Here is a 23,091-nt window from a genome sequence, read left to right as displayed (position 1 = left end):
CTACAGACTGTGTCTACGTGTCTACAGACTCACAGACTGTGTCTACAGACGACTGTGTCTACGTGTCTACAGACTGTGTCTACAGACTGTGTCTACAGGCGACTGTGTCTACAGACTGTGTCTACAGACGACTGTGTCTACAGACGACTGTGTCTACAGACTGTGTCTACGTGTCTACAGACTGTCTACAGACGACTGTGTCTACAGACGACTGTGTCTACAGATGACTGTGTCTACGTGTCTACAGACTGTGTCTACAGACGACTGTGTCTACAGACTGTGTCTACGTGTCTACAGACTGTGTCTACAGACTGTGTCTACGTGTCTACAGACGACTGTGTCTACAGACTGTGTCTACAGACGACTGTGTCTACAGACTGTATCTACGTGTCGCAAACGCACAACATCACCAGAGATGTGCTCATAAGTTTAAAAAAAATAATCTTAGTAACTGAAACGTCCAATAACTCGACTCAGAGGAGGCAGAACAACTGGGTTTACTTTTTAAGTTAGACATCAGTGTTTCATTAGTTCAATCAGGCTTGAATTTTGCCCCAGAGCAGCGTCCACTAGAGGGCAGCAAGACTGCATTCTCATTCATCTTCATCACAACATCCCACAGTGCATTACAAGTCATTTCAGCTGTTATTTAACTTCACCAGCAAGTTTCATCTCTGAACATCCAAAGTGCGCATGCTGCACGTTATGAAAGATTGAAAACAGCCACAGTACACGACGACTGTGTCTACAGACTGTGTCTACAGACGACTTTGTCTACAGACGACTGTGTCTACAGACGACTGTGTATACAGACGACTGTGTCTACAGATGACTGTGTCTACAGACGACTGTAGCGACTGTGTCTACAGACGACTGTAGCGACTGTGTCTACAGACGACTGTGTCTACAGACGACTGTGTCTACAGACTCACAGACTGTGTCTCCAGACGACTGTGTCTCCAGACGACTGTGTCTTCAGACGACTGTGTCTCCAGACGACTGTGTCTACAGACTGTGTTTACAGACGACTATGTCTACAGACTGTCTACAGACGACTGTGTCTACAGACTCACAGACTGTCTCCAGACGACTGTATACAGACGACTGAGTCTACAGACTGTGTCTATAGACTGTGTCTACAGACTCACAGACTGTGTCTCCAGACGACTGTATACAGACGACTGTGTCTACAGACTGTGTCTACGTGTCTACAGACTGAGCATTGTACATTTATGTCACGTTCTTTAAGCTTTACCTTACAACCTAATCATTCATCGTTCTTATTGGTACGACTGGTGACGTCATGTTATTCAAGCTTTTCAACGTCCACCTGAGCGGTGTAGCCGTGCAGCGACTTCCACACAAATATGTCCCGTCTGCAACCTACAATGAAGTTTATGAACATTGAAAAAGTAAAATACTGTATGAACAAGAAGATTCCTGATCCCTTTCTTTGCTGTAACCTTTTTCCATTAAAGTGACGCTTTTACTTGACTGATCACAAACATAGAGTATGCTACTCTTCTTAAACATGTCAGATTCTGCGTCATCTTTGGGAGAGTTGCACACGAGAGCAGATCTGTGTAATCATTGTTTCTGTCTGGTCTCTGCCCCCGAGATGTTTTCAGTGCATGATTATTGCTTCACCTGATGTTCTCCACTGTGTGATGTAGAACGTTGCAACAGTAAGTAGTAATATACTATACTAACATTAGTAATATCCAGGGAACAAACTCAACTCAAACAAAAGTTTTACGTGTTTTTAGCTTTTTTCATTTAATTTTACAAGGTGCGTCACAGTTTTGTCATCAGATCACACGTATGTGGAAATCTACAAACCTAAATAGCCAAATATTGTGCATCAGATACAACATTTTGAAACATATTTTGAAGTCACGCTGTCATGATATAAACACATTTATAATCAGGGCTGTCCTCGACGAAAGAAAATATTTGTCGATTAGTTGAAACTGAGTTTCTGCACAAAGAATCATTTAGAAAGCTCCACTTTATATCTTGTGTTTTCCAGACGTGCTCGTAAATTATTCGGCATGAAAAAAGCTCGACAAAAAAGACCGATGGACTAAATAAACCTTAGTTCACTATAACCAAAACACAGATACAGTCTGCAGACCACACAGCTTACATTTTTATCTTATTTCACACATTTTGATTTAGAAAACTAAAACATTTCCATTGTGACCAGACAGGTGAGTCGCAGCTGTCGCAGGTGTCTGCATCTCCAGTTCGTCTTTGACTCTCACAAACCCGACGTCTCATCCACTGAAGACATCCTTCGGCCTCATTGTCCGGGGTCTGAATCTGAGTCGCTGCAGTATGCTACCAGGGACGTGAGCGCTCCTAAACTCCTGCCCCGTTCCTTCTCCTTCCCAAAATCCTTTGCGTTTGTCAGTCCTTCATCTGCTTCCTCTGTGGTTTTAACACGCATCTCTCTGGAGTCACTGCCATTTGTCTCTGTGACCTCCTGCCACACCTGCGTTGGCACTACGCTCGGGGCTTCCTCTCCTTGAGCGACCTTTGAAATCTCTCCATCGCACATGTTGATTTCAGGGTTGGACTTTCTGCGCGCGATGGTGGCGCAGGGTTCGGTTTTGATTCCTCCTGAGCGCCTGCAGATCAGGGAGCTGTGCGAGGAGCTCAGGGCTTTGGCCACCGCTGCTTCTTTCCCCTGCAGGCTCAGCTTATGGAGCAGACTGCCTGCAGGACTTCCCGGTGGCGGCGAGGTGGCGGTGAACCACGAACGAGAGGAGATCTCTTTCCGCTTGCTGTGCTGCCTGTCATCATATGCTGAGTAGGGAGGGGAAGAGAGAGACCGTGTTAATATCCATCTGCATACAGTGCAGGTGAATGAATGATGCAACATTGAGTGGGTGTGAAGCAAACATTTAGATTACACATGAGGTGCAAACAACAAGATGCAAAAGCAGGTGCAAACATGTAAGTGGTACAAAACATGATCTGCTGGTGTTTTCGGTCTCTTTAGAAGGTATTTGTGTTAGTTAGCAGGAGATCCATGTAGATCCAGCTGCAGATGAAACATTGGGATCAGTTGTGTATATGTCGGGTAGGAATGGAAGAGAAGCAGCCACGATGAGCTGCAGGCGACAGGCTGCACACGTCCAACTTGTTACTACCCTCTCTGTCGCCGTGTGCCGACTCACGGTGTGTGCAGCATTACATCAGATCACGGTCGCTCACAGGATGATCGTAAAAGGACAATAGCAACACAAAATGTTCTGTCACCACCAGTAAATAGGGTGTCGCCAAATCATAAGGATTACCACTAATATAATCCTTCAGCGTGTGAACTGACGCGCGCACACACCCAGAGATCGCCCTTACAGAGTGCAACGGTGTATAGATGTTGACAAATGTATTAAATAAGTTAGTTTGTGTAACTTTACAGTCTGTTCCTTACAGTCGGGTGCCTGGTATGTGAGCAGTGCTGCCAGTTTCTTGTCCTCCTCCTTCTCTGGCAGCAGTGGGATGGACAGGTTTGTCCTCAGCCTCACTGTGTTGTCCTTCTCCTCCTGATCAGCCAGAACTTTCTTCTCTGTCTGTCCAATCAAAGCGGAGGCGTCAGATAGTGACCGTGAAATACAATCTAAAAACATCTCAAAACCTGGTGTCACCGCTTCATGTGCTGCCACGAGTAACTTTCTACTTTTTATTTTGTCTTCTTTGGAACTCTTTGTGTGTCAAAATTTAGTTTTGGCACAAACTTGTCTTTACTCCCAGTGTACACAGGTGTGTACAGATGTGAGAGATATACAGTGGGTTATATAGAACAGCTGAAGGTTTACACAAGCAACAACCTCATCTTGTGCAGCCATAATACAGCAGTACCCAACACAAGAGGTATCCTACCCTGAACTTCCTGCGGAGGGAGCTGTTGAGCTGGAAGTCGTCCTTCCAGCTGGACTGGTAGTCTTGTATCTCAGACAGAGAAGGCAGAGCCTTCTTAAGCTTCTCCTTGTCTTTCCCTCCGTGGTCAAGTTTGAACATGGGATCCGTCTCCAGTTTCTCCTTCTCTTTGTGCTCTGTCCAGACAGACGGAGTAGAGAGTTCATTAGGAACAGAATACAAGCATGCAAAAGAAAAATCAGGAACAGATTGTGTCCTTGTGAAAAATAGATGAAGACATCTTCGCAGTTTGACATGGGCTGTGCATTTGACTCTGAATGATGAAAAGGGAAAGCCTCTGTATTGTTGTCATGCCGCTGATTTCCAGAAGACACACAGGAGTGAGCAAAGTTGATCTTTTGATCGATAACAAACATGAATCCGCTACCTGTGGTGAGGATCTGCTCATTGTCAGCCATGTCCCAGCGTTCCTCCTTCCTGCTTGCCCCGATGACTATTACATAGTCGCAGGTCGCCGGATCTGTCTGCATCTCGATGTAGTTGACACACAGATGGCATTTCATCCTAAATCTGGTCGAGGATGCAAAAAGAGATGCAAAGGTCTTAAATTCTTCATTTTAACATTGAATCACTTCGTCAGAGGTTCATGCGTGCACCACACTGTGTAGAGTGTGGCGCGGTACATACAGTCCGCCTGCGTTTACCTATAGATTGGCGTGGTGTAGTAGTTCCCCACTTTCTTCTTCTCTGCATTGTACCGGACCCCTATGCAAGCAGAACATCAGTGTCACAGAAATGAGAAGCCACTCTGAGACTGAACCGGACTAAAGGAGTCATGTTCTTACCCATGCCAATGTGATTTTTGCAGCCATCACACCAGATGTTGTAGGGCATCTCAAACCTTACAGGACAAAAAGATTAAACGGTTGGAACTTAAACTGAGTGTCAATGAAAACACCGGTTCTGATAAAGCTTCTTAGCATTTTATGTTTTATATACTTCATTAAAAATAATGGCAATTATTTGTAATTGTTCATGTCTCTGTTTATTAGGTTCATGAGACATGCACTCTCATATTCATCCGTTTATTCTAGATTTTAATATTAAAGTAAAGTACTTGTTAATTGCTTGTACAAATGTCTTTTGGAAAGGATCATTTACAAAAAATAATACATTTAAAATATAGACATCATAAAATTTGAAGCATCAGTTAATGATTTGGTTAATGTAAGGTTGGTGTACTAACCTGATAATGAGGATGCCCTGGGACAGTTTCCTGGCCCTCTCCCGCAGAGCGTGAGTTTTGTGGTAGCCATTGAGGGATCCGTGCTAAAGACAAAGAATGATGGAAATGTGAAGTCAGTATGTCTACATAAAAGAGACCAACGCACACACTGGTCTGTGTGATCACACACACACACACACACACACACAACACACACCTTGGCTGGATCAAAATCCGGAGGGTAGTATTTGTTTGTTCCTTTTCTTTCACCCTGTCAAGACAATAGTGTGTATATATATATATATATATATATATATATATATATATATATATATATATATATATATATATAGGGTATATTGTTAGGGAAGAGTACACATTGAGTATTTAAACATATTATATCCTTGTGATTATTTGTATCACATCATGACTTACCATAGTGACGACTGGATCTGCACACTAGTATTAGATTCACCCTTTTAAAGCAGATAAAACAAGAAGTCAGATTACATGCAAACATATTTTAGCAGATTAATTCAGCCACTTAAGTGTGTGTCGTTGGAAACATATACACACACACACACACACACACACACACACACACACACACACACACACACACACACACACACACACACCATTTAATGAGAACATTTGGAAAAGCTCATCAAGTTGAAGTGTCCAACTAATGTAGGTGTAAAGTTAACAACGTTAAGCCCAGCAAACTAATAAACAAAGTGTAAACTATAGCTACAACAAATGTATGTGGCTGAACACCGGTAGGTTAGCTAAACACACTCGCTTAATGTCTTATAGGTGAGTGAAGTGTGGGCCAACTGTTAACGACCAACATGAGCTACACTGCTTCACAAGGTGCAGTATAACAACACCTTAAACGGACAGATGTGATCATAGCAACGCCTCGGAGCTAAAGCTAAGCTAGCATTAGCTACAGCTAGCTTGCTATGTGACGTTAGCCTCATCTACGTACTCACATGAACACCATGTAGTTTAATAACAACTGCGAACAAAACTATTGCTAGTTTCTTCTCTTTGTTATGCTCTGCTGTCATATTGTCCCTTGAACACACACACACACACACACACACACACACACACACACACACACACACACACACACACACACACACACACACACACACACACACACACACACACACACACACACACACTAAAACATACTTACAAACGCTCTTGTAGCCGCACCAACAACCATCCACTCAACACCAGCGGGCCGATGGGTAACAGACACGTGATTTCCGGTTCCGGAAGTCGCGTCACTTTGCAGAGGATTGTGGGAAGTAGCGGTGTCGGAACAGAAAACGTGTTAAGAAAAACTATGTTCAACCTGTTAGCCGTCAGTCGTTAAAGCCGCAGAAATGGAAACGAAGACGGCGCCGCTTAAACGGTATATCTGCTCGTTCACCGGCTGCTCGGCGGCTTATAACAAACAGTGGAAACTGGACGCTCACCTGTGTAAACACACGGGAGTGAAGCCGCACACCTGCGAGCGCGACGGCTGCGGTAAGTCGTTCTGCTCTCCCTACCACCTGGCGCGACATGCACTCATTCACAGCGGCGAGAAGCCCTTTCAGTGCACCGAGGAAGGCTGTAAAGAGTCCTTCACCACCAACACAAACCGGGCCAGACACATCAGCCGCAGACACACACAGGAGCAGAAGAAGTATGTTTGCAAACTTGAGGGCTGTGGGCTGGAGTTCAAGAAGAACAAGCAGCTCAAGTCCCATATGTGTGAGCAGCACACCCAGCTGCCCCCTTACAAGTGCACTTATGAAGGCTGCCAGATGCGATTCACAGTCCCAAGCAAACTGAAGCGACACGAGAAGGTGCACAGAGGGTACCCCTGCAAGGAGGAGGGCTGCAGCTTCACAGGAAAGACCTGGACCGAGTACCTGAAGCACAGGAAGGAGCAGCACAGGCGCACTCTGAAGTGTGACCAGTGTAGCAAGGTTTTCAAGGACTCCTGGTTCCTGCAGCAGCATCAGCACATCCACTCTGAGACGCGGGTGGTCCTCAAGTGCCCCAGGGATGACTGTGACCGGTCATTCACCACGATCTTCAACCTGCAGAGCCACATCAGCTCCTTCCACGAGGAGCTTCGGCCCTTCGTCTGCACCCACGCAGGCTGTGGGAAGACTTTCTCCATGAGGCAGAGCCTGCAGCGTCACAGCATAGCCCATGACCCGGAGAAGAAGAGGATAAGGAAGCCTAAGCCTAAAAGATCTCTGGCTTCCAGGTTAAGTGGTTATAGTGAAACAAAGAGAGTGGTCTTCAAAAAGCGCAGGCAGCCTGACTCCCTCAGAGAATCTGCTGCTCAGAACAAGACTGATCCACCTGGTCCTGTTGAGTTGGTGTCCCTCCTGCAGGACACGTCCTTGCTGTGCAGCCCTGCTGTGGACACGCATGAACTTACTAATGTCCTGACATCACCTCTGACAGTGTAGACTCAAGCGATGGGAAAACATTTATGATTTATCATCTAACTTGGTTGTTGGAGGGCTTTGTTTGCATTAATTAAGTCCACCACTGTTAATTGTTTTCCTTATTTTGGATATAAACTGGTGACAGTTTAGTTGTTGTTGTTTTTAGGTTCCAGAGATAATTTATTTCTGAAAATAAATCCTGAATGAAGCACAGCAAGAAATTGTTCCTTGGAACTAAACCTGTTCCGTCCGTCTCGCCGTCGTCCACTGCAGTTTCTGTCTAAAAGATTTTTGGGGGATTTTTCTGGAGCCATTAAATCTCTGTGTGATTTATTTCTAAGAAAATATTTTGTCCATGTTGCTCAGTTAACACCAGTAAATCTAATCTGTATTATAAAATGTCAGACGGTGTTTGTTTGAATAAAACCTGTTGATGGATTTATTGTGTGTGAATTCTTTAAAATATTTAAGGGCTGAAATCCTGTCTGGAAGGATCACTTTGAAACGAGTTATTTCAGCTGTTTATCCGTCCAACATTTAACAGTTGTGTTAATGACATCACCTGAGATTAATGGACAACCTGCTCGGCCGCCTGCAGAATCTTTCACGTGTTTGTTAAAGATGCAAATGTCGAACTACACAACTGGAAATAAGATTATTTTTGAAACTCAAAATGTCCATGTCTGTAAAACATCTTGTGCTGTTGTGTAGTTTACTAAACTAAAATGTCTCTTGAATATTTGCTTATTTATACGCTACATCAATATACTTATACTTTCTCTTATTTGATCACAACATAATTTCTGTCAAATGTTGTATTTGTACTATGTTGTTTATCCTGTACACACGACATCTACTGCACGTCTGTCCGTCCTGGGAGAGGGATCCCTCCTCAGTTGCTCTCTCCCTTTAATTATGGGGTTTCTTTTAGGAAGTTTTTCCTTGTGCGATGCGAGGGTCTAAGGACAGAGGGTCTGAGGACAGAGGGTCTGAGGACAGAGGGTCTAAGGACAGAGGGTCTAAGGACAGAGGGTCTGAGGACAGAGGGTCTAAAGACAGAGGGTCTAAGGACAGAGGGTGTAAGGACAGAGGGTCTGAGGACAGAGGGTGTAAGGACAGAGGGTCTGAGGACAGAGGGTGTAAGGACAGAGGGTCTGAGGACAGAGGGTGTAAGGACAGAGGGTCTGAGGACAGAGGGTGTAAGGACAGAGGGTCTGAGGACAGAGGGTGTAAGGACAGAGGGTCTGAGGACAGAGGGTGTCGTATCCTGTACAGTCTGTAAAGCTCACTGAGACAAATGTTTATGTTAATTTGTGATATTGGGCTGTATAAATACATTTGTATATACAGTTTTCTGCTATTGTGTCTTTCTTACAGTTTATCTCCTGAAACGTTCACGTTATATTTACGTGCTTTGAATGTTGTAAACATGTTTCCACTGAACATATTACACGTCACTGACAGTAGAGCATCTAGAATAGTTTCATCATGTGGTTTGTTTCAGCTCGATCCCTTAGTTCCAAATATTCTAAATCTTAAAGGAATAGTTCACTCTGGAAATGACCGTTTGTACATCAATCACTCACCGTGTTACCTTGAAAACTTTGTTTTTCTCACATGCCTCCACGGAAACAAAGTTGTGTCGAGCATTAATGTGTGATTTGTTTTATTTTGCGTATCATTAATTGTATAAATGTGGCTTGTATGAAATGAAAAGGCAGCTCGCCTCAGCCTACCACTTTCATTTTTGTAACATTTTCTGTAATTCATACCAGAATCTGCCTCCCGCCTTTATGAGCGCACAGCGGCCTGGAGTAGATCCTGAAGTTAGCGCCTCAATGAACTGAATCCACAATCATGAGATGCAGCAGACCCACTGCTCTACAGACTTTGCTCTGCTGACACGTGTCTCTCAACGTCATGCCATCAGGGTCCAGGAGTGTGCAGCTGATGTCACTGACCTGCACAACTGCAGTTGTGTTGCGTTTTGTCAGTGAAGCCACCCGCTGCACACATCGGCTGCAATGAAAACCTGCAGATTCTCGTTGCCTCGATGACACGCGGTGGATTTACGGCGTGAACAGGAGCAGCTCCGTGCGAGTTTGAGATTCCGAGGCTAAATCCTCTGTGAATATTTCCCGTTACAGGAAGGCTGCTCCCTACATTCCTGCCCCGCGCGGCTCAGACGAGCCCTATATGGACTGACTGTCTGACCAGCACAGAAGACCTCATACAGCTCTAATGTAACATGGTCACTGTAATCATTTCCTCTTTTTAAGACCTTTCTACGTGTCTGTTGGAGAGATGAAAACCCGAATTCCTCATGTTGAAGAAAGGCTTTAGATTAGATCGTCATCTTAAAACACATAGTTTAATGAGTCTAATCTGCCGTCACGTTGTAACATTTTGGTTAAAACATCACTTTGGATTAAGATTTAGCTACAAACTAGTTTTGTGTCTTTGTGGCCTCTCTGAGAATAAAACCTTTTTCACATAAAAACCTTTAAATCTCACAGTTTTTCCAACTTGAACCTCTTCATGCATATATATATATATATATACCTCTCTTGTTCTATTTTTATATCTCCATATCAGTGTTGGCACTAACTCAGGCTACATTTAGCCCATGTGGAGTCATGCCTGAGGCTCAGCAGTCTGGCTGTCGGACACAGATTAAAGCTGTATATCATATCTTTATCTTTAAGTACTTCACCGTGAAGAAATACATTCTAACAGACTATATGACCGTCAGCGGGTGTATTCAGTTAATTCAGTTGTATCGCTATTTTAGAGTGAATTCTGGAAGGTAGAATTCCTTTGGGATTACGAAAAATAGTCTTTGTACAGTATAAACTAAAACCCATACGGAATAATGGAACCTCCATAATTAGCTTTTATTTTAAATGTCAAGTGAAGAATTGATGTACATTGTTCTGATCGATGGGATAGACGCACAGGAAGCAGTACATCATACAAAAAAAGGTATGTCTGCTTCATGAGACTGAACGTCCAGGAATGTGCCAGAGGAGCTGGGAGGAGTGATTCTCCCTAAAGATCTATGATGCCTCCAGAAAGATTTAAAATAGGACGAGAGACGATTGTGACATTTATGTAAGCAGAGGTTAAAAAAGCTGCAAGGTCACTGTTTGAAAAAGAAAGTGTGACATCGGGGAGAAAGTGGGTTGGAAAAAAACAACGAAGAACGTCCTGTCAAGTATCACATTCATCTTAGAGCAAATAAATCTTCAGCCACACTTGCATATCTGCGAGGCTGTAATCGTAAGATCAATGCTAACGTTTGCTAATTAGCACAAAACATAAAGTATCGCTTAATAAGTCGATTATATGTTTGACATCCTCTGAGGAACATGAATAATCCAAAGTTGTTTATATTCTACATGAACGATATTTGAAACGTGCCCAACATATTATTTATAAGCTCACATGCTTTTAAAACTTTCACATTTGGTTGGCTTTAAAACGGCACAATTAATGTACAAAGTACAAAATAAGATGCAGTCAGTATGAAGGAAAAGAGATTTGAATCTTTTACAAACGCAAAACAAAGATGTGTAACAGTCAAAGGAGGTAACTAAGGTAAATAAGATGATCATTTGTGTATGAGTTTTAGTTTGGGACTATTTAGGAATATATGTCATACATACATGTTATTATTCATTTTTTATTTTGTACATTTAATGACAATTATACAAAATGTAAAAAGGGTAGGTGTAATAAGACAACTTATTATTTATTTAATATTATTTATATGTGTGCTTGAGTTGTATAAGTTTGAAAATGACCGAAATAAACTACACACACACACACACACACACACACACACACACACATATGGATCCCATATGTAAACCTATAATGTCGCTTTGAGATCTTAAACTGCCTAATATCCATTAAAGGTTACCTACTTTGTTTTAAATGTGCGATAACTATTTTGGCATAAAGACCCTGTCACACATCTCCGTACGACAGAAACGTGTGCTGGCGTATATGAACATTTGTCAGAGTCCAAATACGTCCAACTTTTCATCGGATCGGAAAAGTGAATGTATACAGATACGCATGTCTAACCTATTGATAGAGTATCACTTACTAATACACAATGTATCAGACGAATACCCAACGAATGCATAACGTATACAAAAATATCGGCAACACGCTGGTGTACGTTGATATAAGGTAAGGTGAATCCTACAGCCAATGTATTGATAACGAGTGGATAACCTGTTCCTACCCGATGTTAAGATGATGCCTGACGACGGAGTAACTTATTAAACGTGTTTCTACGTACAGCTAGCGTTCACCATGTTAGCCGTTCTCCAGCATCGGCATGACGTGAACCAGACGGCACTTTTCCAGCTCCGTTGTCCAGACGCTCTGACACGTTTTAAATAAGTAAGTGATACGCTATCAATGTTTGACATACGTATAATAATTTGTTATGTGTTCGTTATGTATACGTCAGCTACAACACCGCTGTGGAGAAGTTGGACGTATTTGGACTCTGACACATTTTGAGCTACTGTTCATATACGCCGACATGTTTCTGCCGTACGGAGCTGTGTGACAGGGTCGTATGTCTGGCGTGTCGTCTGCCTCCTTCAAATGATCACAACTTACCCTTAATTTATATCAACGTATTGCCGATATTTCGTATACGCTGGCATACGTTTCTGTCATACGGATATGTGTGACAGGGTCTTTAGACCACATGTCACTTTTTCAAATGAAGGGTATCTGGTTTTGGAACAGCATCAGACAGGTTACATTAAAAAAAATGTGTTTCTCTTTTTAATTATTATTTTTTATACAGAAATTGACGCCACCTTCTTCCATTCCTGTCTTCTGACAGCACTGAATACCAGACTGGTGCTTTAGGCTGTAATCCAACGGGTTTGCTCTATCTCCACTGTATTTCTCCCACCACCTCCTCCGCTTTCCTTCTGTCTCTTCATCTGTCGCTTGGCCTTCATCCTCCCGTCTCTTGGAGAGGTGGAAGGAATGTGTCAGGCCCTTTACCCTTTTGTGTTCTTGTTTGTGGAATGGATGCTCTCCGTGAGAATAATTGAGCTTGCTTGTGCACAGCAGAGTTGCAGGTTGACAAGAGGCTTTAATTGTGACGGTCCAGTAGAACATCTGGGTGTGGTTCTGTGTCGTGCACCGTCACTATATTTACTGCAACACCAGGCTAATAGAGGAGAGGCCCCACCACCTCTCCCAGGAGCAAGACACAGACTGTTGAGCCTCTTTTGTGGTTGTGTGTCTTTGCAGCTGTTATGTATCTCTTTGTAGTCTTTTTGTGGCCATTTTATGTCTGTTTTAAGTCATCTTTTTACTCTTTGTAGTTGTTTTGTGTCTCTTTGTAGTTACTCTGTGTTTCTTTGTAGTTGTTTTGTGTCTCTTTGTAGTCTTATGTGTCTCTTTGTAGTCATTTTGTGTCTCTTTGTAGTCTTATGTGTCTCTTTGTAGTCATTTTGTGTCTCTTTGTAGTCTTATGTGTCTCTTTGTAGTCATTTTGTGTCTCTTTGTAGTCTTATGTGTCTCTTTGTAGTCATTTTGTGTCTCTTTGTAGTCTTATGTGTCTCTTTGTAGTCTTATGTGTCTCTTTGTAGTCATTTTGTGTCTCTTTGTAGTCTTATGTGTCTCTTTGTAGTCTTATGTGTCTCTTTGTAGTTGTTTTGTGTCTCTTTGTAGTTGTTTTGTGTCTCTTTGTAGTTGTTCGTGTCTCTTTGTAGTTGTTTTGTGTCTCTTTGTAGTTACTTTGTGTCTGTTTGTGGTTATTTTGTGTCTCTTTGGAGTCTTATGTGTATCTTTGTAGTCATTTTGTTTCTCTTTGTAGTTATTTTGTTTCTCTTTGTAGTTGTTTTGTTTCTTTTTGTGGTTATTTTGTGTCTCTTGCTGGTGATATTTTGTATGTGAAGGCCATGGGGGCCCCTGGCACTTTGGGTCCTTGGGTCTGTGCCCGGTAGGCCTGTACAGTAATACAGTAATGTGTTCACTTGTTAAAACCATTCAGCCTTTTATATTTCACATTAATCTGTTAACGTCCCATTTGTGAGACTTGAAAATATATATATTTTAATTGTAATTTAAAAAGTAGATAATAAGTAGTTACCAAAATAAAGCATGAAGTACTTTCTGTAAAGTTAGAGTCAGACGTATTGAGTGGACGAGGTTATAACTGAGGAAGAGCTCACTTCATTTTTAATGTCTAACTTAGTGCAGTCTCAAAAACTTTTTCCTTGAAAGAATTATTGAAATTCCAGGCAGTAAATTTCATGGCTTAATATTTGTTCAAGATTTAGGGATGATGCCTTTGTAATTCATATCAACGGAGCTATAATATGTGAGACATTGGGCTGTTTAAACATAATAAATAATCTTTAAATCTCATTTGACACACTCCTCATGTCTGAACACAACTAAGTGAAGCCAGGAGTCATGAACACATGCAGTAGAGACACTGTATTACTTCCCTGCATTTATTCAATAAGATATACAATGATTGACTTACTCTTTTTCACTTTTCTCTAATTCTTTAGCTTTTTTCAACTTCAGGTTCTACCTGCCTTTTCTTGTTTCGACATTATAAGTCATTTGCATTTTTCTGTTTGACCTGGTCTGTTTGAATTCGGTTTAGAATTCAGTTGATTTGTAATAACTTTGGTGATCTCCTGACTTTTCCTTCTTGGTCATTTTGGGTGAAATGTCTCAACAACTAAAGGATGAATGGAAACATTCATGTTCCCCTCAGGATGAATCGGGACAACGTTTGGAGATTTCTTGACATTTCCTCTCGTGCCAACGTCAGGTCAAAAACTCCAAATACCTGACAAAACTAGTGATATGTTCGTCAGCTGTTCTGTGTGTAGGGTTTGCGTGCTAAAACACTAAACTAAGACTATAGCTGCTAAAGAACATCATGAGTATCGTCATTGTTAGCATGTCGCCCTTGTTAGTGACGGCCGGCATGTGTACATGTAAATATACCAGGCTGCTGTTCTACTATCCCTTTGTGTCTCTTTGTAGTTACTTTGTGTTTCTTTGTAGTCATTTTGTGTCTTTGTAATTGTTTTGTGTCTCTTTGTAATTGTTTTGTGTCTCTTTGTAGTCATTTTGTGTCTCTTTGTAGTTACTTTGTGTTTTTTTGTAGTCATTTTGTGTCTCTTTGTAGTTATTTTGTGTTTCTTTGTAGTCATTTTGTGTCTCTTTGTAGTTATTTTGTGTTTCTTTGTAGTTGTTTTGTGTCTCTTTGTAGTCATTTTGTGTCTCTTTGTAGTTGTTTTGTGTTTCTTTGTAGTCTTATGCGTCTCTTTGTAGTCTTATGTGTCTCTTTGTAATTGTTTTGTGTCTCTTTGTAGTTGTTTTGTGTCTCTTTGTAGTTATTTTGTGTTTCTTTGTAGTTGTTTTGTGTCTCTTTGTAGTCATTTTGTGTCTCTTTGTAGTTGTTTTGTGTTTCTTTGTAGTCTTATGCGTCTCTTTGTAGTCTTATGTGTCTCTTTGTAATTGTTTTGTGTCTCTTTGTAGTCATTTTGTGTCTCTTTGTAGTTGTTTGTGTCTCTTTGTAGTTGTTTGTGTCTGTGTAGTTGTTTGTGTCTCTTTGTAGTTGTTTGTGTCTCTTTGTAGTTGTTTTGTGTTTCTTTGTAGTCTTATGCGTCTCTTTGTAGTCTTATGTGTCTCTTTGTAATTGTTTTGTGTCTCTTTGTAGTCATTTTGTGTCTCTTTGTAGTTGTTTGTGTCTCTTTGTAGTTGTTTGTGTCTGTGTAGTTGTTTGTGTCTCTTTGTAGTTGTTTGTGTCTGTGTAGTTGTTTGTGTCTCTTTGTAGTTGTTTGTGTCACTTTGTTAAATATACCAGGCTGCTGTTCCACTATCCTTGTTCTTATAGTGAAACCCTTTCAAACCCACTGTGTGAACCAACACTGTAAGATATGGAGCAGCGCAGGACTAAAACTATTTTAAATGTTTAGCAACTCACAGACGCTTTCATATTTTCAGTTACATCAGTTGATAAAAAAGGTGTCCTGAGGTGTCTGACCTGCACCTGGAAGGCAGAAACAGGCTCCAAATATGCACTTTCTTGCAAACTCCAAATTCCATTCACTGCCTGCTTGGGCCCTATAACCGTTACATGATGCATATTCTACATATTCTACATGTCAGCCACACATTGCTGATGAAATCCCTCGATTTATGGAGCAGCTCAAGACACGAGTCACCCATTGTGGAATGTCTGCTGAAACCGGCCCGTTGTGATCTAATTATAACCCAACTTTCTTATTTGGCGGTTAACCTTTAACGTTTCTTTTATCGATCCTCAGTAACGTTTACGATAAGAAAAGCTGAAAACAACGTGGGGCCTATTGTGAGACATTCCACAATGACTCATCTGACTCTTTTTTCCCCCTTCCTTTACATTTCCTACATGGATAAGTTATTTTGTTTATGTATTGATAAAAGGTCTTGGCTGTGTGTCTAGCTCCCAATCTACTGATTCATTTATCACACATAATTCTCAGCATCAATGTGACATCACTGTCCACTCCTTAGCAGCTTTTAAGAAGCCCCAAACCTTCGGCAAATCCATATTGCCAGGGGCCAACATCCTCTGGAAAAACATCTGGGGGAAACTCAACAATAAACCAGTGATTTACACCAATTAGATAATCTCAACAGGACAAATTCTGGGTCAAGCGCCCGCCTGCCCTCCTACGCTCCCTGTCAGGCTCAGGTGAGTGGGATAGTCTGTTGGCAAGTAACGGGTTAGCGTCTGTCTCCCCCCTTACACCTCCTCATCTCATCCCTTCACCCCCCTTCATCTCCGAGGGCTATATATTGGAGGTTGTGACTCGTCTGCATCTTCAGCATCACGCAGACATTCGCAGACATACAAACACACACGTGTCTGGTTCATTTTGAGCGGACGAAGAGCAGACTCCAGCGATGAGGTCCCTTTGGAAGCTGCTTGTGATTCTGTTTTGCGTCCAGAGGGGCGAGGGCCGCTGGCTGAGATCACTGATTGGTAAGTGCTGGCTGGAGGGAAGGTTGTGACCTATGACCTTTTGGCTAAAATGTAGTTTTTGCTTGCTTTGAGAGAAATTGAATAAATATTGTGTCTTGACTTAGATATACTAGACTTTAATATACGTCACTTATTTTCAGCCTCTCAAGAAGTTTTTCATTTTTAGTTTAGATTCTGAATAAGTGGGGACGGAGGTTAAGCTTCATGTAAGCAACTCATCTACTGTTAATTCTGTTCATCAGATGTGTATTTAACTTGTTCTGCCTTTTCCAGATCAGAAACAAGAAACAGCATCTCCACGCACGTCCCCAAACGAGGGGACGAAGAGAAACGGAGATCCAGCGGCAGAAGCTCCTGGAGTCGCGGCATCACCCGGTCACATCACCCCGGCCCGGTCACGCCGCTCCGCTCTCGACTCCCAGTGCGGCCTGCGCTCCATCCTGCTGCAGGTTCGGAACCTCGGGCTGGGCTACAACTCAGACGAGACCGTCCTCTTCAAGTACTGCAGTGGGACGTGTCCCCATGTGCGCTCCAACCACGACCTCACCCTGACCAACCTGCTGCTAAGTGGGGTGCTGCCTCAGCCAGCACCGGGGGAGCTGTGGCACAACCCGCCCTGCTGCAGGCCCACCCACCACGAGGACATGGCCTTCCTCGATAACTCGCACCGCTGGCACAAGGTGGAGAAGCTGTCGGCCGCGGGCTGCAGCTGTGTCGGCTAGACGGCCGAGCGACGGTGAGATGGTACGGGTGTGTGATGTTGTGATGTTTGTGAGGACACGTTTGCTGGCAGGTTCTATTGTAATGTCTGCAAATGAAGAGTTATGTTCCAAAATGACTTCCAGTTGAAGAGGCTGAAAGCTATTCTTATCAAGTTATTTATGTCAGAATCAATGAGCACACATTTATTTTCCCGTTTCGTTGAGTGAAATGCTCTGACTTCACCTGGCGATCTAACGGGCCTCAGTAGGATTAGAGTTTTATGACTTTTGGCAGCTGCGAGCGTTAAAGAAACGACTCCCACAGCAGTCGAGCTGAAAATATGGCTTTTTTTGTTCGTGCATGAACAGTTTGCATTCTGGAAAAGGGAGTTTTTCATCTGACGTTTTCTATAAATACATAATTAAGGAAATAGAAATGAGCTTTGCAAATGTTAGTACTTTAGAAAATAAATGATATCAACTGTTACGAATGTTGATCTTATGAAAAGGTCTAAAAGGGTCAAACTGACATGATACAAGCTACTTGAGTATTTTTGTAAATAAGCTGACATGTATTTATTTAAACTCTTCAGTGCAATCGTTAACAGAAGGGATTATATGTACGAAGCTGCGTCGACACACCTTTCGGCAAACGCAGCCGCGTGAAGTTCTTCACGATGCAGATTATTCGTCAACAGCTACAGTTTAAAAGAATGTATTTATGTAAGATAAGTTATTTATTTATTTGTTGCCACACTTTTGTCATGCTGATTAACTTATTTTGTAATATGTTCATTGTGCGTACGTGATAATAAAGATCAACTTGTACAAATACAGTGTCGGGTGGATCAGTGTGAAGAGAGACGTTACAGGATGTGCTGTCGTTTATACAACGACATATTTATTCAAGGTTTTGTACAAAAATAGAAGTTTTGCACACGTACAGAGAAGAAGTCTTCCTGTCACCATAACGTTGATCAGTTCTTCTCACCAAGCAAATGTAGCTTTTGACTATTGACTATCGCCTCCTCCTCCGTCTCCTCCGGCTCCACCCCCCACACCTGGACGCGCCCCTCCATGGCTGTGAGGAGGAAGGTCTCAGTGGGGTGGAAGGACAACGACTGCACAACAGCTTTCCCCACCGGCAGCTTCAAGGACAAAGATCCCTGGAGGTCAGAAAACAACAAAGGCGTTCAGTACACTTCATGTGTGTTTCATGACACCAGGTTAAAGTCTCGAATCTGGGAGATGAAGGTCGTTCATGTGCCGGTGGGATGTCCCGGAGGTTACAGGCTGTTCTGTATTAGGGTATTATCGGGGATGCAGCCTTTTGCAATTATGCACCAACGCTATGGAACACTTTACCTGCAGACATTAGGGAGGCAAGCTCGCTCACTATCTTCAACAGTAAAAACATATCTCTTCACTTTAGCCTTTTAATGGCGAGTTATTACTGGTGTAACATTGAATGTGTAACGGTAACTAGGATCAAGCCTGAGATCAGACAGACGGTGTTACCACGGGAACAAGAGGAAGCTCCTCTGATAGATGTGTTTCATGTTCTTTACACAATTAATGGAAAAGTGAAAGAATAAAGAATATATTGGAGAAGAACTGTCTTTAACCGATAGGTTTAATAAAACTTAACAAACTGGTTTGTTTACGAAGCTTTAACCAAGAGAATGTGGACTCACGGAGACGTCTGTGTTTTATACGTTAAAGGTCAATAAAGAGTTTGACAACGACGACCAGGAATGTGTAGCAAAGGGAGTAAAGCAGCTGAAGGGCCACAGGGGCCCATTGTGGATCTCATGCTTTCAACATGTGGCTCTGACAGTTTAAAACATTTGTGCCAATGTTATTTTATATTATTTTAATTCTGCTATTGTTATAATGGTACTTCAGACTCATTTACATCTACACTGATTATTGTTCTGTAGATGCTCTTATTCTGTCCTTGTACTAATTGTTATGTTTCTGCTGTGAAGCACTTTGAGCTGCACTTCTTGTATGAAAGGTGCTCTACAAATACAGTTATTATTATTATTATTATTATTATTATTATTATTAGGAGGTGCACAGTATTAGTGAAGGTTTGCACTGAACTTGCTTCCTCTTTTGTCTGCGTCCACTTAAAGGGACAGTTCACCACAACATCAAAAACACTTAGTTTTTCCTTTAACCAGTAGTACTTGGCACTATCTGGATTGTTCTGGCGTCAGTGGCAGAGTGCTGGAGATGTCGGCCTTCTCTCCAATACAAAGCAACTAAACCCAACATGTCTCTGTCCAGACATGATGACCCGGCTACTGAAGATAATCCTCAGAGCTTGTTGTGAGCCGTTCCATGTATTCTGAAAGTAACACTGTCCCTTTAAATTCTGTAAAATGCTAAATGCACGTTGAACACAAATGTAAGCACTCACTTCCACCAGGTCCCAGCAGTAGACGTGTCCGTCCTCTGAGCAGCTCAGGACGTGGGTGTCTTTACTGGACAGGCAGCAGTCCAGCTTATAGCCCTTCATCTTGTGTCCCGTGTATCTGAGAGAAACAAAGTGAGTTTAGAGAGATACAGAAGCCACAAACTCAAGGTGCCATTGAACATCAGGTGTGTGTGTGCATGTGCACGAGTATTCTGGTAATGATCGGTCTCAGTTCGGCGTGGGACGATATTAAAACATGTCACGATTATCCTCATATAACTGCCATACAAGATATCATCCCGATTATCATTTAAATATGCGTAAAACTTCTAGCATGGCACTAAAACAAACTGGAATCACTTTAGTTCATGCGTCACGGTATAAATGCTTTCACTGCGTTAAAAGGAAGGTGACACAGGAAACTTGTTTTGACTTGAATCTAGTTCACGTGACCTATAACCCAATGTTCACATGTCCATGTGCACGCTGTACGTGTGAGAGTGAGCAGCACTCACTCTCCCAGCATCTCCCCGGTGCTCTTGTCCAGCAGTCTGACTGTTGAATCCAGACTGGAGGTCAGCGTGCACTGACCGTCCTGACTGAAACACACACATGTGATGGGACCTGCGACACACACACACACTTACAGGTTACAGGGTTCTGCATCTTCCACGACGGCGACTCGTGAAAACAGTAAAAACATTGCTGTGCTGACAATGAACAAGATTACTGACTGCTGATGAAGTCGACGTGCAGCTGTCCCATCCTCAGGTCGTAGCGCCTCACTCTGCCGTCCACCGACCTGAACACAAGGCGGTTATTCCAAATAGTGACAAAGTGAAATCCAAAAAGAAAACTAAGTAAGTGAAGGGATGATAAAGCTGTGTGTGTATATATATATATATGTATATATATATATATATATATATATATATATATATATATATATATATATATATATATATATATATACACACACACACTATGTTCACTGTGCTGACCCGGTGAGCAGCTCGTGTTGTGCCACCTTCAGGCTGCTGACGCTGTCTCGAGCCTCGTCCAGAATCTGGATGGCCTCAAATCTTCTGGACCTGGTGTCCCAGCACCGCACTGTCCCGTCGAGGGACCCTGGATGAGGAACACACACACACACACACACACTCAATGTTTAAGTGATATTTCCCTGTGGGTATTGTACACGGCAGAAGACTCACCAGACAGGATGACAGTTGCCTCCTCGTTGAACTGGACACAGTTGACTTTCTGTGAACATTTGAAAATGTAAAGAAAGAACAACTAAATGATGGAGACACAAAATGACAAGAAGCTACAGAACATGTAGAGCTAAAAATCTATTTAAACAACAGAGTTGTGTTACAGAACTGACCCCAGCGTGACCTCGGAGTTTGCGAGTGACCTGCCCGGTGGCGACGTCCCACAGGATCAGTGTCTTATCAGAGCTGCAGGAGCAAAGATGGCTGTTGTCATAGGAACTGTTGAAAAAGCCAAAGAAAGATTATTATGACCACATTTCTTTTCTGTATGAAATGTCTCATCTGTGTATTATTCAAACACACTATCATACAGTAAAGTAAAATATAGTTCAAATTACAGTAACGTCAGTTATGCAAATGATAGGCCTGATGTGAAAAAACAAAAACGTTTATCTTTGTCCCCCCCCCAATATGTTGTCATGTGTGAAAAGACCCAAATGTAACACTACGTCTTGATTATTGTAAGTAAATTACATTTATATAGCTATGAGTCTTTCTTTTTCCACTTTTGAGCATATTGCTCAATGCTGTGACAGTTCTCTCACCCATCGGCATCCAGCACCTCGTATCCATGGCCGCTGTACGTCTTCAGCAGGGTGCCTCGGCTCACACTCCACAGCTTCAGAGATTTGTCGCTGCCACAGGACAGCAGGTAGTTCCCATCAGCTGACGGAGCAGGGAGACAGAGGCAGGTACGAGATGGTGACATTTCATGGACTAAATAAAATAAGCATTACACAATAACAATAAAGGACACCATGTACGTACCTTGTGCTGTTAACTGAACTACTGTCAGACTATATTATATATATTATATATGTTTATTATGCATGGACATTATCTTAATCCAGATTCATCTTGACAAGCTACTTTACTGTGCTATTATGTTATACTATGTTATATTTCTATTTTGCTATATAAATACAGACAATACTAAGCATCATTTATTAAATCACAGTAAATATTATTCTGGTGTACAACGTTACATATTATTAATCCTACAGTGTCGTGTGTATACTTCTTGTATAGTCTCTATTATTATACTAGCTGTATCTACCTCTTATTTCTATTTATGTCTGTCTTTCTGCTGCTGCAACGCCTGAATCCTAATGTTGATTTCTCAGTCTCAACATTTGCAATGATACACATTTGTGCTCTTGCTCACCGTTGAAGCGAACCGCTCTGACGGCTCCTTGCTGACAGTCGATGGTCCTGAGCAGGTGTTGAGGGAGCTGAGGAACCTGAGGTCTGGGCTGAGGGAACGCCATGACACAACCTGTGTGCAAAACAACCACCAACATAAGCAGAATAAGCTTTATTGCCAAGTAGGTTATTTACTTACAGGGAATTTGCCTTGGTGTTTGCTGCATACAACAAACATTAAGAGGAAATAGTCAAGAACATAGATATTGAATAGAAAAATACAAATATGAAGAAGATACTATGACATATATGTACATTATAACTTTACAGTTGTGCAAAAGTATTGCTCAGGGTGAAACATAACTTCACTGCAGTGGTGTAGTTTTATACACTTGTTATCAATAAAGCTTTAAATACTGGCTAACGTTACACAAACTACAGTATAAACTAGGTTAGCATTATGTATTGCCACATGAAAAGTAATGAATTCAGTAGCTTTATCAAGGGAAACAAATGGAATTTTAGTACATAAGTTTATTATTTATTACACGTTGTTTTACTCACTAGATTGAAAAGTGGATTATTTAGACAGAACTAACGTTAGCATGTTTTACTGCACAGCTACTTTATATAGTTTATCATGTTCAACTCACAGTAGTTGTTTCCGTGATACTTAGTTATTGCACTTACTTGAACCGTTTTACCTGAGTTCAATTTCAGGGGAGTGCCATGTTGAAATCCCTCGTGCTGCTAATATTAAATTAATAAGTAAATGTTTATCTCCGAGTGTGTCACCATCAACAGCTTCCTCCATTCATTTGATCCACCATGTTTGTGAGTACGCGCAATGCACACTGGGATAAAACACTCCTGTCAAAATAAAAGTACGAACGTTCCTCTCCCGTTTAATCTTGGCGTTCAGGTTGCCCAACGCGCTAC

The 23,091-nt window shown here is 42.0% G+C and overlaps 2 protein-coding genes and 1 pseudogene across 5 annotated transcripts; 1 reads left to right on the top strand and 2 right to left on the bottom strand.

Moving 5' to 3' along the window:
- Nucleotides 1-1,750: 1,750 nt before the first annotated feature.
- LOC115005493 (coiled-coil domain-containing protein 130 homolog) lies at nucleotides 1,751-6,455 on the bottom strand. Of its 2 annotated transcripts, none has more exons than XM_029427343.1 (10): nucleotides 6,318-6,455; nucleotides 5,546-5,586; nucleotides 5,328-5,381; nucleotides 5,132-5,214; nucleotides 4,731-4,786; nucleotides 4,590-4,650; nucleotides 4,313-4,455; nucleotides 3,889-4,061; nucleotides 3,440-3,578; nucleotides 1,751-2,808 (listed from the first exon to the last, which is right to left on the bottom strand). In XM_029427343.1, the coding sequence occupies exons 2-10, from the start codon at nucleotides 5,546-5,548 to the stop codon at nucleotides 2,303-2,305; spliced, it is 1,218 nt and encodes a 405-aa protein (XP_029283203.1). In that variant the 5' UTR covers nucleotides 5,549-5,586; nucleotides 6,318-6,455; the 3' UTR covers nucleotides 1,751-2,302. The 2 variants fall into 2 exon arrangements, with proteins under 2 accessions (XP_029283203.1, XP_029283202.1); XM_029427342.1 differs by lacking the exon at nucleotides 6,318-6,455 and adding an exon at nucleotides 6,106-6,224 and having other exon boundaries at nucleotides 2,303-2,808.
- A 26-nt stretch (nucleotides 6,456-6,481) lies between these two features.
- LOC115005494 (transcription factor IIIA pseudogene) lies at nucleotides 6,482-8,017 on the top strand (annotated as a pseudogene).
- A 10,165-nt stretch (nucleotides 8,018-18,182) lies between these two features.
- Nucleotides 18,183-23,049, bottom strand: LOC115005508 (WD repeat domain-containing protein 83). 3 transcript variants are annotated; one of them, XM_029427357.1, is made up of 10 exons: nucleotides 22,806-23,049; nucleotides 22,175-22,285; nucleotides 21,555-21,675; nucleotides 21,123-21,228; nucleotides 20,950-20,998; nucleotides 20,737-20,863; nucleotides 20,470-20,537; nucleotides 20,251-20,359; nucleotides 19,739-19,853; nucleotides 18,183-18,479 (listed from the first exon to the last, which is right to left on the bottom strand). In XM_029427357.1, the coding sequence occupies exons 2-10, from the start codon at nucleotides 22,275-22,277 to the stop codon at nucleotides 18,291-18,293; spliced, it is 987 nt and encodes a 328-aa protein (XP_029283217.1). In that variant the 5' UTR covers nucleotides 22,278-22,285; nucleotides 22,806-23,049; the 3' UTR covers nucleotides 18,183-18,290. The 3 variants fall into 3 exon arrangements, with proteins under 3 accessions (XP_029283217.1, XP_029283218.1, XP_029283216.1); XM_029427358.1 differs by having other exon boundaries at nucleotides 22,857-23,049; XM_029427356.1 differs by having other exon boundaries at nucleotides 22,843-23,048.
- Between the last annotated feature and the right edge of the window lie 42 nt (nucleotides 23,050-23,091).

Source organism: Cottoperca gobio, unplaced genomic scaffold (genome assembly GCF_900634415.1).
Source record: "Cottoperca gobio unplaced genomic scaffold, fCotGob3.1 fCotGob3_30arrow_ctg1, whole genome shotgun sequence".
Lineage (NCBI taxonomy): Eukaryota > Metazoa > Chordata > Actinopteri > Perciformes > Bovichtidae > Cottoperca > Cottoperca gobio.
The sequence above is the reverse complement of the archived record's forward strand: the minus strand, read 5'-3'. Positions and strand labels throughout refer to the sequence as shown.